This window comes from Cricetulus griseus, assembly GCF_003668045.3.
Source record: "Cricetulus griseus strain 17A/GY chromosome 1 unlocalized genomic scaffold, alternate assembly CriGri-PICRH-1.0 chr1_1, whole genome shotgun sequence".
In the NCBI taxonomy this organism is placed as follows: Eukaryota; Metazoa; Chordata; class Mammalia; order Rodentia; family Cricetidae; genus Cricetulus; species Cricetulus griseus.
In genome coordinates this window covers 44,969,203-44,987,031 of record NW_023276807.1, presented here as the reverse complement: position 1 = coordinate 44,987,031, position 17,829 = coordinate 44,969,203, and the positions used below count along the sequence as shown (strand labels likewise).

The 17,829-nt window shown below is 37.8% G+C and overlaps 1 protein-coding gene across 1 annotated transcript; it reads left to right on the top strand.

Annotated features, from left to right (window-relative positions):
• Nucleotides 1-10,400: 10,400 nt before the first annotated feature.
• On the top strand, nt 10,401-12,650 carry LOC100775024 (disintegrin and metalloproteinase domain-containing protein 25-like). The gene has a single exon (XM_027391012.2). It carries the CDS (start codon nt 10,413-10,415, stop codon nt 12,648-12,650), a length of 2,238 nt encoding a protein of 745 aa, XP_027246813.1. The 5' UTR covers nt 10,401-10,412.
• Nucleotides 12,651-17,829: the final 5,179 nt, after the last annotated feature.

The window sequence follows — 17,829 nt, the reverse complement described above, 5'->3', positions numbered from 1 at the left end:
AGAAGCTTCTCAGTTCCAAGAGGTCCCATTTATTAATTGTCCATCTCAGTGTTTGTGATACTGGTGTTATGTTCAGGAAGTGGTCTCCTGTACCAATTTGTTCAAGGGTACCTCCTACTTTGTCTTCTAGTGTGGCTGGATTTATGTTGAGCTCTTTGATCTATTTGTACTTAAGTTTTGTGCATGCAGAAGATACAGATCTATCTGCAATCTTCTACATGCCAGCATCCATTTATGCCAGCACCATTTGTTGAAGATTCTTTCTTTATTCCATTGTATAACTTTAGCTTTTTTGTCAAAAATCAGGTGTTCACAGGTGTGTGGGTCCATATTAATTTGATTCCATTGGTCTGCCTGTCTATTTTTGTGCCCAAACCAAGCTGTTTTCAGGACTATAGCTCTATATTAGATCTTGAAGTCACAGATAGTGATGTCTCCAGAAGTTCCTTTATTGTACAGGGTAGTTTTGGCTATCCTGGGTCTTTTGTTTTTCTATACATAGTTGAGTATTATTCTTTCAAGGTCTGTGAAGAATTGTGCTGTGATTTTGATGGGGATTGCATTGAATCTGTAGTTTCCTTTTGGCAAGATCGCCATTTTTACTATGTTGATACTACCTATCCAAGAGCATGGGAGGTCTTTGCATTTTCTGGTGTCTTTAATTTCCTTCTTTAAAGACTCAAAGTTATTGTTATACAGGCCTTTCACTTACTTTGTTAGCATTGCACCAAGGTATTTTATGTTGTTTGTGGCAAAATTGTAAAGGGTGGTGTTTCTCTGCTTTTGATCTCAGCCCATTTATCCTCTGTATAAAGTAGGGATACTTATTTTTTTGAGTTAATCTTGTATCCTGCCATTTTGCTGAAGTTGTTCATCAGCTGTAGGAGTTTCCTGATAGAATTTTTCAGGTCACTTATGTAAACTATCATATCATCTGCAAATAGTGAAAGTTTGCCTTATTTTCCAATTTGTATCCCCTTGATCTCCTTTTGTTGTCTTATTGCTCTAGCTAGTACTTCAAGTACAATATTGACGAGATATAGATAGTGGATAGCCTTGTCTTGTTCCTGACTTTAGAGGTATCTCATCAAGTTTCTCTCCATTTAGTTTGATGTTGGCTTTTGGTTTGCTATATTATTATATTTATGTATTTATTATATTTATGTATGTTCTGTTATCCCTGATCTCTCCAAGACCTTTATCATGAATGGATGTTGGATTTTGTCAAAGGCTTTTTCAGCATCTAGTGAGATGATCATGTGATTTTCTTTTTCAGTTTGTTTAGATGGTGGATTACATTGATGGATTTTCATATGTTTAACCATCCCCGCATCCCTAGGATGTGTTCTTAGATTCAATTTGCCAGTATTTTATTGAGTATTTTTGCAACAATGATCATGAGGGATATTGGCCTGTAGTTATCTTTCTTAGTTGTGCCTTTGTTTGGTTTGGGTACCAAGGTAATTGAAGCCTTATAAAGAGAGTTTAGCAATGAACCTTCTGCTTCTATTGTGTGGAATACTTGGAGAATTGGTATTAGCTGCCAATTTCTGGCAGAATTCTGCACTGAAGCCATCTGGCCCTGGGCTTTTTTTTTTTTTTTTGGATGGGAGATTTTCATGACTGCTTCTATTTCATTAGGGGTTATAGGTCTATTTAAATTGCTTATCTTAGCTAGCATGGGGTTAGCTCGTTAAACAACAATAAAGCCTCATGCAGTTTGCAGCAATAAATAAATAAATAAATTGCTTATCTGTTCTTGATTTAATTTGGGTAAGTGAAATCTATCCAGAAAATTGTCCATTTCATTTAGATTTTCAAATTTTGAGGAATACAGGTTTTCAAAGTATGACCTTATGATTCTCTGGATTTCCTCAGTGTCTGTTGTTATGTCCCCCTTTTCATTTCTGATTTTATTAATTTGCATGTTCACTCTTTGCCATTTGGTAAGTTTGGATAAAGGTTTGTCTATCTTTTGATTTTCTCAAAGAACCAACTCTTCCGTTACATTTATTCTTTGTATTGTTTGCTTTGTTTCTACTTTCTTGATTTCAGCTCTCAATTTGATTATTTCCTGGTGTCTACTCCTCTGGGGTGCGTTGGCTTCCTTGTGTTCTAGATCTTTCAGTTGTGCTGTTAATTCTCTATTAACTATTCTCCAGTTTCTTCATGTGGTCACTTAGTGCTATGAACTTTCCTCTTAGCACTGCTTTTGAAGTGTCCCATAAGTTTGGATATGTTGTGTCCTCATTCTCATTGAATTCTAGGTAATTTTTAATTTCTTTTTTATTTCTTCCTTGGCCCAAGAATGGTGCAATTGCACATTGTTCAATTTCCATGAGTTTGTAGGTTTTCTGCAATTTGTGTTGTTGTTGAATTCTAACTTTAAAGCATAGCGCTCTGGTAAGATACAGGGAGTCATTCCATTTTTTTAGTACCTATTGAGGTGTGCTATGTTGCCAAGTTATGTGGTGGATTTTAGAGAAGGTTCCATGTGTGTTACGATAAATCTTTCTGCCAAATGCCGCCTGAGCCCCACTGCCACGTGTGAGCTTTTCGCCAGCCGCCCACTTGAGTTAGGGCCCAAATGAATACACAGAAACTTGTATTAGGTACAATGCTTCTTGGCCAATGACTAGGATTCTCATCTGTTAGCTCAGTCTTAATTATCATACATCTATATATTTTATAAGACTTATCTTATTGGACACCTTATTGGCGTCCCTCCTTGCCGGTGGCTCACATCCTGTTGCTGTAGGAGGTGAACGGGAAAAAAGGGACCCTTCCTGTTTCTCCTTCACTTAAATATGAGTCTCCTTGCTATGTCACTTCCTGCCTGAATCAGCACTTCTCTACTACATTTCCCAGAATCCTCTTTGACTCCTAGTTCCGTCTAACTTGCTATCTCATTAGCCAAACAGTATTTTATTTAACAATCAATAAGATAAACATACACAGTAATACATTCCCCATCACATGTGATGCTGAGAAGAAGGTATATTCATCTGTTTGGATGGAATGTTCTATAGATGTCTGTTAAACCCAATTAGGTCATAACTTCTATTAGTTCCTTTGTTTCTTTGTTCAGTTTCTGTCTGTTGGTCCTGTCTATTGGTGAGGGTGGGGTGTTGAAGTCTCCCTCTAGAAGTGTGATTTGAGTTTAAGTAATGTTTCTTTTACGAATGTGGATGCCTTTGTATTTGGGGCATAGATGTTCAGAATTAAGACTTCATCTTGATGTATTTCTCCTGTGATGAATATGAAATGACCTCCTTCATTTCTTTTGATTGATTTTAGTTTAAACTCTAATTTGTTAGATATTAGTATTGCTATACCCAGTTGTTTCTTGGGTCCATTTGATTGGAAAATCTTTTCCAAACCCTTTATTCTGAGCTACCATCTGAGGTACCATCTGTCTTTGAAGTTAGGTGTGTTTCTTGCATGCAGCAGAAGGATGGATTCTGTCTTTGTATCCATTCTGTTAGCCCGTGCTTTTTTGTTGGCGAGTTAAGACCATTAATATTGAGGGATATTTATGACCATTGATTGTTATCCTTTTTTGTTTTGTATTTTGTAAAAGGAGGCCTAAATTGGTCTAGATAAGAAGAGGCAGGAGTCAGATATAGAGGGAAATGTTGTGAGATCAGAGAGAAGAAGAAATCCACAGCACACCTTACCTTCTAAGCGTCTCCACAGAGAAGAAACTGATTTCCTGTTTTTTCTTGCTTATATACTGTTACTACCCAGCTACATCACTTCCTGCCTGTCTGTATAGTCCTCTAGACCTCTATGGTTAGCTAGCGGCAAGATCCATTCTCTGACCCCCAAACAATAAAAAAGTTATAACCAATATGTGAAAAACTATGTACAATAAGAAAAATAACTATATACAATATATACATGGCAATAGGTACAAGGTCTAGTCCAAAAGCATATGACAAATTCCAAGAAAATAATCCATCTTTCTTCATGAATCCAAATTCTTGTACCTAATTTATTTTCTATTCTAATATGCATATCAAATTATCTTCTAATGTCCTTTAAACGTATTACACTTAATACATCTATAGTGAGTTTCTTTACTGATTCTGGTAAACAGGGAAAACTATAACTATACTATTAGTTTTTACCTCCCTCAGAGACTCAAGAAGGAAATAATTTTAACTGCATAAATAGCAAGTGAGACCAAATGATTTCCAAAGAATGTGAGAAATGACAGAAACAGCTGGCTGGCTGGAAAGTCACCCAAGATTGCTCGGTAACATTGGGGCATCCTTCTTCAGCCAATAGTCCTAGCACATCTGACAGACATTCTGTGAACCAGGATAACCTGAAGGAGTGGACCATCTTGTCTTGGCAAGGTTTTCAGTCACTCTTTTTGGTGTCCTGTATGTCCATTTTGGACAGCAAACTGTCAACAGTAGAGGCAAGGGCACTTTCTTGCCCAGTGGCTTACCTTTACCACAAAGAACTTATACTCCATGTGGAGTTTCTTTGATGCCCATCATCTTCTCTGACATAGATTGGTGCTGCCAGGAGCAGATATGCCTCATAGTCATAACAAAAGAACCTATGTTATTAAAATATGTTAAATGCCATATTCTGTGGATCTCTGAAATGTTTGAAGATGACCTGCCTTTCTAATATACCAGTTTGATGTTGAAAGCATACCTAAAGTGATACAAGATTGTTATAGTTGACTAATTACTAAATTACAATTTCCTACTTGTCTTATATAGTTGATAATAATAACTTTCAAGGACTAGAAATTTGTATTACATAGTTAAATGGGCTATATAAATACAATACCTAGAATATTGGAAACATAGCAAAATTAATCTCAAGTTTGTATCAATATACATTTGTGTACAATATACAGAAGTCTAATCCAATGTAAAATGTTTAAAGCAAGTAGTTGCTTTTAAGTGTAGATTCAATAATCTACCTTTTCATCTCAGCAAATCTATATCCTCCCTTATTCTTTTCGAAGGAGATTCAGTAATCTACCCTTTTAATCCTATCATAACTGGATTCCTCTTTTTTTTTTCTTTTTCTTTTCTTTTTTTTTTTTTTTTTTTTTTGGTTTTTCCAGATGGTTTCTCTGCGTAGCTCTGGAGACCAGGCTGGCCTCGAACTCACAGAGATCCAACTGCCTCTGCCTCCTGCGTGCTGGGATTAAAGGCGTGCGCTATCAATGCCCAACTCCTCTCTTTGTTTAATCAAAACAAAATCTTAAATTAATGCCCTTTGTTCAACCTTCTTCCTGATCATAAGCAACAACATTTTGTTACCAATCCCCCTAAACAATGACAAATACCCATAAACCAAAAGAGTGACCAAAACCACCCACTCCACCTTTTGGGAATGTGGGCATGGCATTCTTAGTTACTTCCTGCTATTTGTGGGTGATGATATCTTTAGGGGATCCTGAAATGAGAATTTTGGTTAATTGTCAAGCTATATCATTTGTTGTCCAGTCTCTGTATAATGGGCATGTACAAGGATTGTTTCAAATGCTGGCTAAAGTAGTCTATGAGGGTGTATCACCTTAGCTTGCCACCTCAAAATTGTTCCAAGCAGTGTATGTAAGGCTGCATCATCTCAGCAAGTCACCTCAAAATTGTTATGAGCAGTTTTTAGTCCAAAGCTGATCTTTAGTTGGTGTTGTTCAGCATAATGGTGTTGTGATAGTCCTGGTGGAATTGTCCTTGCGGTGCTCCATCCTCATTTTGGAGACTTCAAAGGTCGCTGTTTGGCATGGTTATGATTCACTGTAGAAAACTGATAGAGACTCAAAAGTGAAATCATATACATGAAGGTGGACAAAACACCTTTTCTAGAATTGGTTGGTACTCTATATGACCATTAATATAATGAAAAAATTATGAGATTAGTAGCAATAATGTAGTCCTAAATATTTGTTTTCCTTCTGTTCCATATCAGATAGCTCTTCTGTCATGAGACAGAGACTATATATTATACTTAAACAAACATGCTTGGGTTTAGAGAAGGAGAGAGCCATTCTCCAACTCCAAAGCCAGCTTTTAATCTTTAATTGCACTGAGACTACAAAAAGACCAATCATATTATATGTCTGTATAGAAATAAGAAACAAACATTTGGGAATAATTAGGAAATTTTACCCTGTTGTAAATGTGCTATATCAATAGGCCAATTTACTCTTTTTCATGGGACATTTTTTCCCAAAGAGAATTTTAATAGTTTCAACTATTGATAATTGTACTTTAGGGTACAGTATGATACTCTAGTCCATATAAGCAATTATTATAATCACATCAGCACAGTTGACATACTCATCACCCAAAGCGTGTGCCATTTCTTTGTGTTGGTAACATCCAAACTCCTATCTACTAACTATTTTAAAAGCATTTTTAAATACATTTGCTTTTACTTTATTGAAAATACATGTTTTCATACAATGTATCCATACTCATTGTGTAGCTGAGGCTTCAGTTCTTGAGTGGTGGTTTACAGGCATGCACCATCACACAAGCATCCCATGAACCACCATGCCAGCATCTCATATACCACCATTCCAGCATCCTGTGTACCGCTATGCCATCATCACATGCACCACTATGCCGTCATGGGACAATTTTCCTAGATGTTTTGTCCCTTTTCTCTGGATGTCTCATTTGTCCAGTGGTCTCTTGATTCCTTACCTAGATACTTTTTATTTTCCTGGGAAGACAAAAAAATTAAAACTTTTCCCCAACCCTAAATTTCAGGGAAGTTCTCCTTGGCAAATTATATCTTTTCAAATGAAAATCATTTGTCAGTATTATAGGTTAGTTTAGATTAAACAGCCAGGCTGCTTGAAGAACTATCATCTCTTCTAGTTAAGAGGTGTCTTGTTCAAAACAAATCTTAATCAATGTTGATGGTATCCATATTTTTTCTTCACCTGTAGAAACAACAGCAAAACCTCTTCCCCAATGCAACACATGTCCCAATTTCCATTCAGAGGTCAACACATCTTTGAAATACACTGGCTGGTTTAATTCTGTAGTTTTCTCTATTATTCAATGTCTCTCTGCAGCTGTTGTTCCTTTCTCATTTGCATTCAGAAAATTCAAAGTTGATAAAGCACTATGCAATGTATTTTGTTATCCCTTCCTGTTTCTTTAGCATATCCTTTAGAGTTCTATTTGATCTTTCTATAACTCCCTGCCCTGTAGGATTATGTGGTATGCCCATAATATACTTGATATTATAATAAGCAAAAATCTGTTTCATTTTCTTAGAGACATATGCTGGAGAATTGTCTGTTTTTATTTGTTCAGGTATACCCATGATGGCTATAACTTCTAGCAAATGTATAATTACCAAATCAGCCTTTTCTGAACTCAAAGCAGTTGCCCATTGAAAACCCGAATATGTGGCAATGGTGTGGTGTACATATTTTAATTTTCCAAATTCTACAAAATGGAACACATCCATCTGCCAGATTTCATCTCTTTGTGTACCCTTAGGGTTACTTCCTGCAGGTAGTGGAATTGGTTGTATAAAGAACAAGTAGGACATTTCCTTATAATTTCCTTGGCTGTTGCCAAGTGATGGAAAAGTCTTTCTTCAAATCTTTGCTATTGACATGGTGTTTTTCATGAAATTCTGATGCCTTTAGCACATTTCCTATTAATAGTTGATCTATCTCCTTGTGCTAGAGGGCCTGGCAGATCCATATGGGATTGGATGTGTGTTATATATAAGGGATGATTTCTGTTCCTGATTATGTCTTATAACTGAATAAATAATAAAGTCAATTACATATGGTCTGGTATAAATTCAGCAGTTTCAATATGTAAAGCAACTCTTACTGCATATTGTGAATCAATAACTATGTTGAGAGGTTCTTTATGATCCATTAATACCAAGAGAATAGCATATAATTCTGACTTTTGGACAGAATTATAAGGACTTAGATCCACTTTACTTAAATTTTCTGATTCATAACCTGCCTTTCCTGATGTATTTGCATCAGTAAAGAAATTAGGGGCTCCGGTTATTGGTGTTTCCCTTACAATGCAAGGAAGGATCCAGTTAGTCCTCTTTATAAGTTGAATTCTCTTGCTTTTGGGATAATTGTTGTTGACATCTCCCAAAAAAATTATACAAGCTCTTTACCAGGGTTTATTTTCTACCCGTAGTTTTTCAATTTCATCCTTAGTAAAAGGTACTACAATTTCTACCATATCTATTCCTGCTAATTGACAAAGTCTTGATTTTCCTTTTAGAATTAATTCAGAGATCTTTTCCACATAAGTTTTTTAATTTCTTACTTGGTTAATGTGGTAAAAGATCCATTCTAAGATAATATCCTCCCTCTGCATTAAAATTCCTGTAGTCAGGATGCTTAGAGGGTAATATGACTAGAATGCACTTAAGCTTTGGATCTACATGATCCACATGTGCCATCTGTAATTTGCCTTCCACCAATGCCAATTCTTTCTCAGCATCATTAGCAGCACCAGCTGTTAACTCCCTGGGACGATTTAAGTCCTTGACTCCATCTAAAGTTTTGTTTAAATGAATCAGTTGATCAGGTTTTATCCAATAATGTGCTGTAGATGGGAAATGTCTCCTAGCAATCTCTAAAAGGCCTTAAGAGTCTGCAATCAATCTCTCCTAATCTGTACCTTTTGGGGTCTAATTATTTGTAAACTTATTTTATAGCCTAAATAATTAATAGAATCTCCTCTTTGTATTTTTTTCAGGAGCAATTTGTAATTCCCAGCAAGGCAAAATTTTCTTTACTTCTTCAAACATTCTTTCTAAATTATTGATATTTGAATCAGATAATAAAATGTCATCCATGTGATGGTAAATTATAGATTGAGTAAATTGCTTATGTATTAATTCCAATGGCTGCTATACAAAATATTGGCACAAGGTAGGACTATTTAACATTCCCTGTGGAAGGACCTTCCACTGATAACTTTTAGTAAGCTGTGAATTGTTGTAAGTAGGCACAGTGTAGGCAAATTATTCCCTATCTTTTTCTTGTAAAGGTATAGTAAAGAAATAGTCTTTTAAGTCAATAACTATAATAGGCCAATCTTTAGGTAATAAAGAAGGCAATGGCATTCCAGGCTGTAGAGAGCCTATTGGCTGAATTATTTTTAGTGCCTCTCAGGTCTGTAAACATTCTCCATTTTCCTTATCTCATTTTAATAACTAACACAGAAGAATTCCAAGGGCTGGTAGTTCTTCAATACGTCCAGCATTTAGCTGTTCCTGAAACAGCTGTTCTAGAGCCTCTAGCTTCTCTGAGTTCATAGGCCATTGCCCCACCCAGACAGGATTGTCGTTTAACCATTTTAAGGGTAGGTCTTTTGGTCCCTCTATGAGTTCAGCATTTGCTTCATTCTGTTTTTGTACAGCCTCGATGGTCTGTGTCTGTTTTATATATTGCCTTATAACACTTTTTCCATACACATGAGTTGGTTTATGGTTCATTTATGATACTGGGGAATGTTAATTTGGGTATTAAATTATTACAACAGATCATGGCCCTCAAAGATTTACTGTTATGTTAGCCAAATATGGGCTCAGCCTTCCTTTTTGTCCTTCTGGACCTGTACATTCAACCCCCCAGTGACTTCAGACTTCAGCCAAGGTGTCAGGCTATCTATCTACATACCATGTTTCTAGGAACACACTGCAAACAGGAGCCTCTCTGACTAATATGGCAGGAGCACAGACATATGAACATAACCATATTTTAAAAACTACTTAGACAAGAATGTCAGGTCCACTTAGAAAAAAGATACCAATAGCTTGTGGAGATGAGTCTCTCTCTCTCTCTCTCTCTCTCTCTCTCTCTCTCTCTCTCTCTGTGTGTGTGTGTGTGTGTGTGTGTGTGTGTGTGTGTGTGTGCTGAAATGATAATTTAAAAGCAAAATGAGCAGTGATTACAGATCCCTCCAAAATAAAGTTATTCAATAACTCATTGTTGGAAATTGAAAGAAAACTTTGTATGTATTCCAAGTTGATATGTAGACATCAACTTTAGCTTACTGAAATATGATATAAGACCAGTGTCTATTGCTTTAAATATTCATTGTAGGTATATTAAAAAACAACATGTTAAATCTAAGAGTTCTTTATCTGTGTTCAGAAAGCATCAACATGGGCAAATTATACTTCTTACATAAATCTATAGTTTGAGTATACTTCAACAAAATTAAACAACAAATCAAATGCTCTATGTGGAGTCATGCCTTACACCAATGCTTAAGTCATTTAATCTCATACCTGCCTCTTTCTCTTCTACTTTGGCTGCCATGAACTAAGCTACTCTTTTGTCTGCCTTCTTTTTCCTGTTACATTTAGGCTTGCTGCTCTAATGCATCAACTCAGCCAGAAGACAGACCATTAAGAGTCAGCCCTGCATGCAACCAAGACAAAGGACATCCTCCTTGGATGTCTTGTGGGACACGGTGGCTATGAGTGAGGCTGGGGCACACACAAGTATAAGTCATCAGCACCTCTGGCTGGAGATGTTGATCATTCTTTCAACATGGCCCTTGAATGGGCATGCTCAACACACCAGCCTCCCAGAAGTAGTGATACCCTTACGGGTCACAGGCAACAGAACAATGTGGGCTATGGGATGGCTGACCTATAGCCTGCACTTTGGGGGCCAGAGGCATGTTATCTACATGAAAGCCAACAAGTTTTTCATGTCTAGACACCTCTCTGTGTTCACCTACACTGAGCAAGGTGCTCTACACAAAGAGCAGCCTTTTGTCCAGAAAGATTGCTACTACAATGGCTATATGGATGGAGACCCAGAATCCATGGTTGCTCTTACCACCTGTTTGGGGGGCTTTCATGGAATGTTACAGATAAATGAGACAGTATATGAAATTAAGCCCAAGAATCTTTCTTCCATATTTGAACATTTGGTTTACAAGATAGACAATGAGGAGACACAATTACTCCCCATGAGATGCGCATTAACAGAAGAGAAGATAGCCCTGCAAATGAAGCTTCAAGAGACTGATAACCACACACTGATGCAAAGCAGCTATGAGGGCTGGTGGACCCACAAGCGTTTTCTTGACCTGGTATTGGTCGTAGACCATGAGCGAATTCGTTATCTGAATGGCAATCTGTCACATGTGTTACGGGAAATATTGATCATTGTGCATGTAATAAATGAGGTTTATCGTCCACTGGATGTTGAGGTAGTTTTACTCGGAGTTGAGATGTGGAATAAAAAAAACCAAGTGGCAGTGACTACCATAGAAGACCTCCTGGATGGTTTTTGTTATTGGAAAACTCTTAGCCTTAATAATCGTATTCAAAATGACATTGCACATCTTTTTGTGAAACATGATTTTGGTATGTATCTTGGCTTAGCCTATGTTGGATCTGTTTGTGTGCCATTTGTTAATTGTGGAGTTGATCGTCTGATAGGACGAAATCTTGTTCATTTTGGACATATTACAGCACATGAAATGGGTCATAATTTGGGTATGATGCATGATGAGGAAACATGTACATGTGGAAAGCAAGCATGCTTAATGGCTCCAACAGACAATGCTTCCCGGAAATTCAGTAACTGCAGTTATGCTTCATTTTTGAGAACTTATGCTATTGCCAAGTGTCTGCACAAGGAAAAGAAACCAGTAAGCAACTACAAATTAAAGTACTGTGGGAATGGTGTGGTTGACGATGGAGAGCAGTGTGATTGTGGATCTTCAGAAATGTGTACAAAAGATTCATGTTGTAGGAATGATTGTACCCTCAAATATGGATCTGCCTGTGCTTTTGGGCTTTGCTGCAAAGATTGCAAGATCATGCCATTAGGCACAATGTGCAGAGAACCGGCCAATGAATGTGACCTTCCAGAATGGTGTGATGGACATTCACATGAGTGCCCTAATGATGTTTATTTGCTTGATGGGAGCTCCTGTAAAGATGGTGGCTACTGCTTTGAAAAGAGATGTAATAGCCGAGATGAACAGTGCCAGCAAATCTTTGGCAAAGAAGCCAGGAGTGCAGCTCAGAGTTGCTACAGGGAAATCAACACCCAAGGAGACCGTTTTGGCAACTGTGGTATATTCAGAAGTACATACCTAAGATGTAAGGACTCAGACATCCTCTGTGGGAGAGTTCAGTGTGAGAATGTAAAAGTTATTCCTACTTTGGAAGGACATTCCACTGTCCACTGGATTCACCTCAATGGTGTCACCTGTTGGGGAACTGACTACCATTTTGGGATGACAATACCTGACATTGGCCATGTGAAAGATGGCACAGACTGTGGTCCAGAGCATGTGTGCATTGATAGGAAGTGTGTCAATAAGTCATTTTGGGTAAGTGATTGTTCACCAAAGACATGCAATATGAAAGGGGTCTGCAATAATTTACGCCATTGCCACTGCAACCTTGGGTGGGAACCACCATTTTGCCTGACACATGGCTTTGGGGGGAGTATTGACAGTGGCCCTTTTTCTGGGAAAAGAAAGACTCACATGAAAATTATCATGACTGTAACTATTTTGACCTTCCTTCTTGTTTTTTCAGCCTTTGTGTTAAAAGTGTTAAAAGTTGTTTGGGATACTTATAAAAGATCTCCTAGGAAGGATGAATCCAGTGTTCCTTCTTCAGATGATAAATAATCATCCAGTGATGTCAGCACTTAAGGCAGAATAGAAAGATTTAATAATTTCAAAAGTTATGTCGTCTTCCTAAATTTCCCATGACTTACCCTGTATTATCTTGGCCCCTGAAGCATCATTTGTTTAAGAATTCACTGGAACAAAAGCACAGATATATCTAATATTTCAGTATCAAAACATTGATACTGAATAGCATTCAATAAAAGTATAGTCCTATTGCTCAGCTGATGTTTCTTCACTTCATGCCGTCTTACAGTCTTCTCAGTGAAGACCCACCTGAGGGATCCTGCATGTGCCTGCTTGCTTTTGCCTCTCTCACTTCCAGACCACCTTCCCTTTTAATGCTGCTTGTCACATAGAGAACAGGATTCTCTGGATCCTGTTTGCTCTCTGGGAGTCCTCCCTAGTGGACTCTTCCCACAGGGTAGTCATGGAAATTGGAAACCTGTGGGAACTGTTTCAGTGAAGTTCCTGTCCATGTTGCCTCAGTGGCAGTTCTCACCTGTGTGTGACATCAGAAGATTTCCTTAGGCCCTTGATTATAGGATGTGGCCTACATCCAGTGTGTATCCATAGAAAATGTTGCCCTTGGTCACATTGGACAGACATTTATACATTAGAACCTGTACCATGGAGGGGTCTGCAGCAGTAGATGTCACTGCTTTTATAGCTTCTGACTGAGTGTACTCCATGGTGGCTGAAAAGTGGTGTTGATAGTGCTCCTAGAGCAGACAGTGGTTGGTACTAGCTCTCTGAAGCAACAGCACTTTCATTCCCAGAGATACAAACCAACTCCTGAGCAACCTGCCTTCAACGCGCTGAGTCCTGACTGGTCTTTGAACTTTTCCTGAATCACAAGGATCCAGCACCAATTTACCAAAACCCTCTTGAGACACTGGGGTCCCACAACCAGGAAACTCACTACCAGTCTCTGCCTGAATATCCTCAGTCTCTTCATGGTGATCTCCAGTTCGGAGGTGGTCCCTACATCATGTAGTTTGCAATATATGGATATCTTAGGACATAGTATTTTATGTCTGAATGCTGAGTGATATAAAACATTCCTTGGTACAACAGAGAACATAGTAAGAAGATAGATATCAGAAAAGAGCTAAATTATCAGTATTAAATATTGCAACCTTGAGATTTTGCTTTGCATTTTGCATTTAGAATATCATAAAAAAGAATATCATAAAGCCTCTAAATAGAAGATACTATCACTAGCAACTCAAACATATTGCAATGTTTTACATTTCTGAGAGTCACATTTTTATGATATTTTTTCTTCCTCCAGCTCCTCTCAGGTCCTCCCTACCTCCCTACCCACCCAAATTTATGATCTTTTTCTCTTTCTTTTTTTCACTTTCCTTTTAAAATTTAAAGTAAAAACCATCTTATTTTATTTATCAATTCCAGTTTCCTCTCCCTCCCATTTTCCCATGCTCCCCATTGACCTCCATCCCATCCCTCTTCTGTGCCATGAAAGGGTGAGGCCTTCCATGGGGGATCATCAAAGTCGGTTGCATCATTTGGGGCAGGGCCTAGCCACGCCCCCCACCCCAGTGTGTCTAGGCTGGGAGAGTATTCCTCTATGGGGAATGGGTTCCCAGTGTCTATTTGTACTCTAGGTATAAATAAACAAACCAAGAAAAACCCTATAAAATTGAAATCAAACAAACAAATGATCAATAAGTCAAAAAGTGCCCAAACACAGCAAAACATTAAAAAACAAAACAAAACTCCAAATATGTCAAGTTTGTTTTGTGTTGGTCAGCTATCCCTGAGCATTGGGTCTACCTGAAATTAATATAACTGTGAGACTCTATTGGAAAAAATAATTTTTTCATCTTCCAGGGGGTATCAATTGCATATGGCTACTTGGTTAGCAGTGGGAGCCCTTGTTAGTTCCCCTTCTTAATGCTGGTAACCTGTCTAGTGTGAACCTCTTGCAGGGCCTTGTGCATGCTGCCAGTTTCTATCAGCTCATTTGTTGCATATAGAAGATACTATTTCCTTGAAGTCATATATCCCTTCTGGCTCTTAAAATGGCCCCACTGCCTCTTCTACATAGATCTCTAAGCTTTAGGGGAAGGCTTTGATGACACTATCTCATTTAGGAAAGGAGTGTGTTGTAGAATATTAATGTAAGGTGTGCTATTTTTATTTATGCTCTAACATTTGTTTAATCATGCAAATATGTGTTCGATTAGATAAAATTCACCTGTTGGGTGAATTAAATAAAATTCAACTAGCTGACAGGAAGTTGTAGGGAGGAGCCAGGTGGAAAAGGGTTCTATAAGAAAAAGAGACTCCGATAGGCCTGAGCGAGTCACTAATCTTTGGTTATAGCAGTGTATCATTAGCAATCTTGCTATTGCTATGTTCCTTTAGCAGAATAATAATATTAGGTTTCCCCCTAGGCCCATGACCTATCTAGACTCAGATTCTTGGCCACTTTTTCATTGTCAGATATCGCTTCCATCTTATAGAGTGGGCCTTAAATCAACTCAGAAACTGTCTGGTTACTCCCATAAGAGTTGCGCCACTAATGGGCCAGTGTATCTTGCCAGTAGGTTTCTGTTGTAGGTTACAGACTTCTAGGAGTTATTGATGATTACCTTTTACCTCAAGTAGCATTCAGAGATCCTTCCAGTACCATAGAGACTAGTCAGTAGGGTGAAACTAATAATTAGACACCTGGACAATTTCTTCTTGTTTGATGACATGTAAGTATAAAGTTCACAGATAGTGCCTGAGACCTCCCAAGCCATGGCCCACATTATCATACCATGGAAAATGTCATGAAATTCCTCCTGTGGAACAGGCTTCATATCCAATAAGAAGTCAGTTGGGTGCCCCCAATTAGAGTTTTGTCATTTACAAGCAAACACATCTTTCCTGGCAAGTTGTGATTATAGCATTCAAGTTTCAAAACTGGGAAAGGCCATGGCTGATTTTTCTCCCCACTTCAGGAATAGCAGCTAGCAGGGAGAGAAAACGCTTCCAGGTCAGTCCCCAAAAAGGTTTCTCTGTGTTTTGCAATCAACATGCTGCTATCTTCAGCAATAGCAATAGGGTTTTAACATCTAGTTCTTGCAGGCAGCCAAAGGCAATGGCTGCAACCTGTATACTCTTGTGGACCTTAGGCCAACAACTCTTAGGGAGGCAGTGAATACTTGGCCTTAGGATTTTCATTTAATAACTCCTGACTTGCAGAGTCAGTATTATCTGCCCATGAATGAATGGTAAATAGAAACTTATTTTCTTGTATATAATTTTTTAAAAAGGTTTGAATGAATCCTATTTTTTTTTTAGACTGGGTTTCTCTGTGGCTTTGGAGGCTGTCCTGGAACTAGCTCTTGTAGACCAGGCTGGTCTCAAACTCACAGAGATCCACCTGCCTCTGCCTCCTGAGTGCTGGGATTAAAGTTGTGTGCCACCACTGCCCAGCGAATGAATTTTAACTTTTAATGCAGTCAGATAGTCTGTATACAGATAACTGGGACAGCTTCAGGCCAAGTTGCAGTATGTTCATGACAGCTTGAAGCTTGTACAGTATACATTTATGGCCAGCATGACAGAGAGGGCTGGAGTTTGGGTGCATGTGCTCTTTATCACTGGCCTTTCCATGTTTTGAACACTTGTTCTAATCTCTTCTCTTCCATTTCTGATTTTGAATCATTTCACTTTTCTCCCTCAATTTAGCTAAGACTTTATGTGTCATCTAACTTAAAAACTAAAAGAAAGAATACTGTTTCATTGGTTCTTTTTTCTCCTCTGTTTTTCCTGTGTTTTTTTTTTTGTGTGTGTGTGTATACAATTTTTTTCTCTTCTACTAATTTTGGACTTAGTTTGTTCCCTGTTTTCCAGTTCTTTTAAATACAAAATCTTATGGCTTATCTTGGGTGATTATATTCAGTGTAGTCTTTTTTCAATTTTATTACAGGATGCCTTGATTTAAACTTTAAAAATTTAATTCTATGTAGGGTCCTTTGCACTATGTAAGCCAGAATATCTATTTTTCTTTCTAGATTTGAGAATCTTTTAGTCATGATTCCTTTTTTTTCTTTTTGGTTTTTGGAGATAGAGTTTCTCAGTGTAGCATTGGAGCCTGTCTTGGAACTTACTCTGGAAACCAGACTGTCCCTGAACTCATAGAGATCTGCCTGCCTCTGCCTCCCAAATGCTGGGACTAAAGGTGTGCACCACTACCACGTGGCCATTCCTTATAATATTTGATATAACATGGGTTCTAAGTTTATATAATAGAACAGTTATAAATAAAATACAAAATAAGCTTGTCTGTGTTATTGATACAGCAATCGATTCTTACATTATCTGATGTTGATTATCCCCTGATAGTGAAAACATAATTTTTAAAGAAATGGATACTTAACAGTTATTATTCACTAGACTAGTCTTGTTCGAAGGCTTCTTTCTATTTTCTGTGTCTTGTGTTTAGAAAAGTTTGATTTATTGTTATATCTGTAGTTATTGTTGTTATATATTCAGGAAAGTTCTGCTAGACAAAGGGTACTTAATAGAAGTTTGTGAAATGGCGGGCACGGTGGCATGAACTTCCATAGTATCAGTTCCTCAGGAGGTTGATCACCATTTGAGCCCAGGAGTTTAAGACCAGCCTGGGTGACTTAGCAAGATTTTATCTTAGACACAGCAATCTCATGGCTATAAACATATCATTTCTGGTAGAGTTCTTACCTTCTATGCATTGTGACTTGGGTTTGATCCTCAATACCACATAAACCAGCACTCAGGAGGTAAGGGCAAGAATATCAACAGTTAAATGTCATTTATGTTTACATAGCAAGTTCAAGGCCATCCCAATACAAGAGACCCTGACTCAGTAAAAAGTAACAACAAACAAATAAATGCTTGTTTAATGAATAATCAGAAGCAACTTTCAATGGATAGTCATAAATCTTAACTGCCCTCCAATCTGTGGGACCCCTCAATATAAATTTTTTGGATGACTACTCCAGGCTATTGTATAAAAATACAATCCCATGTTAGATTATCCAATCCCAAATAGCCAACCCTAAACACATGCACATACAACAACACTCAATGAGCTCAGTAGGTTATATACGTATATGTAATAGTAATAATATAAAAAGAAGAGGTCATAAATTTAAGAGAGAATTGGGGAAGGAAACATAGA

What these genes read in the sequence shown, in the direction of transcription:
- LOC100775024 (XM_027391012.2), top strand. Translation starts at nt 10,413, where the DNA reads ATGCAACCAAGACAAAGGACATCCTCCTTGGATGTCTTGTGGGACACG.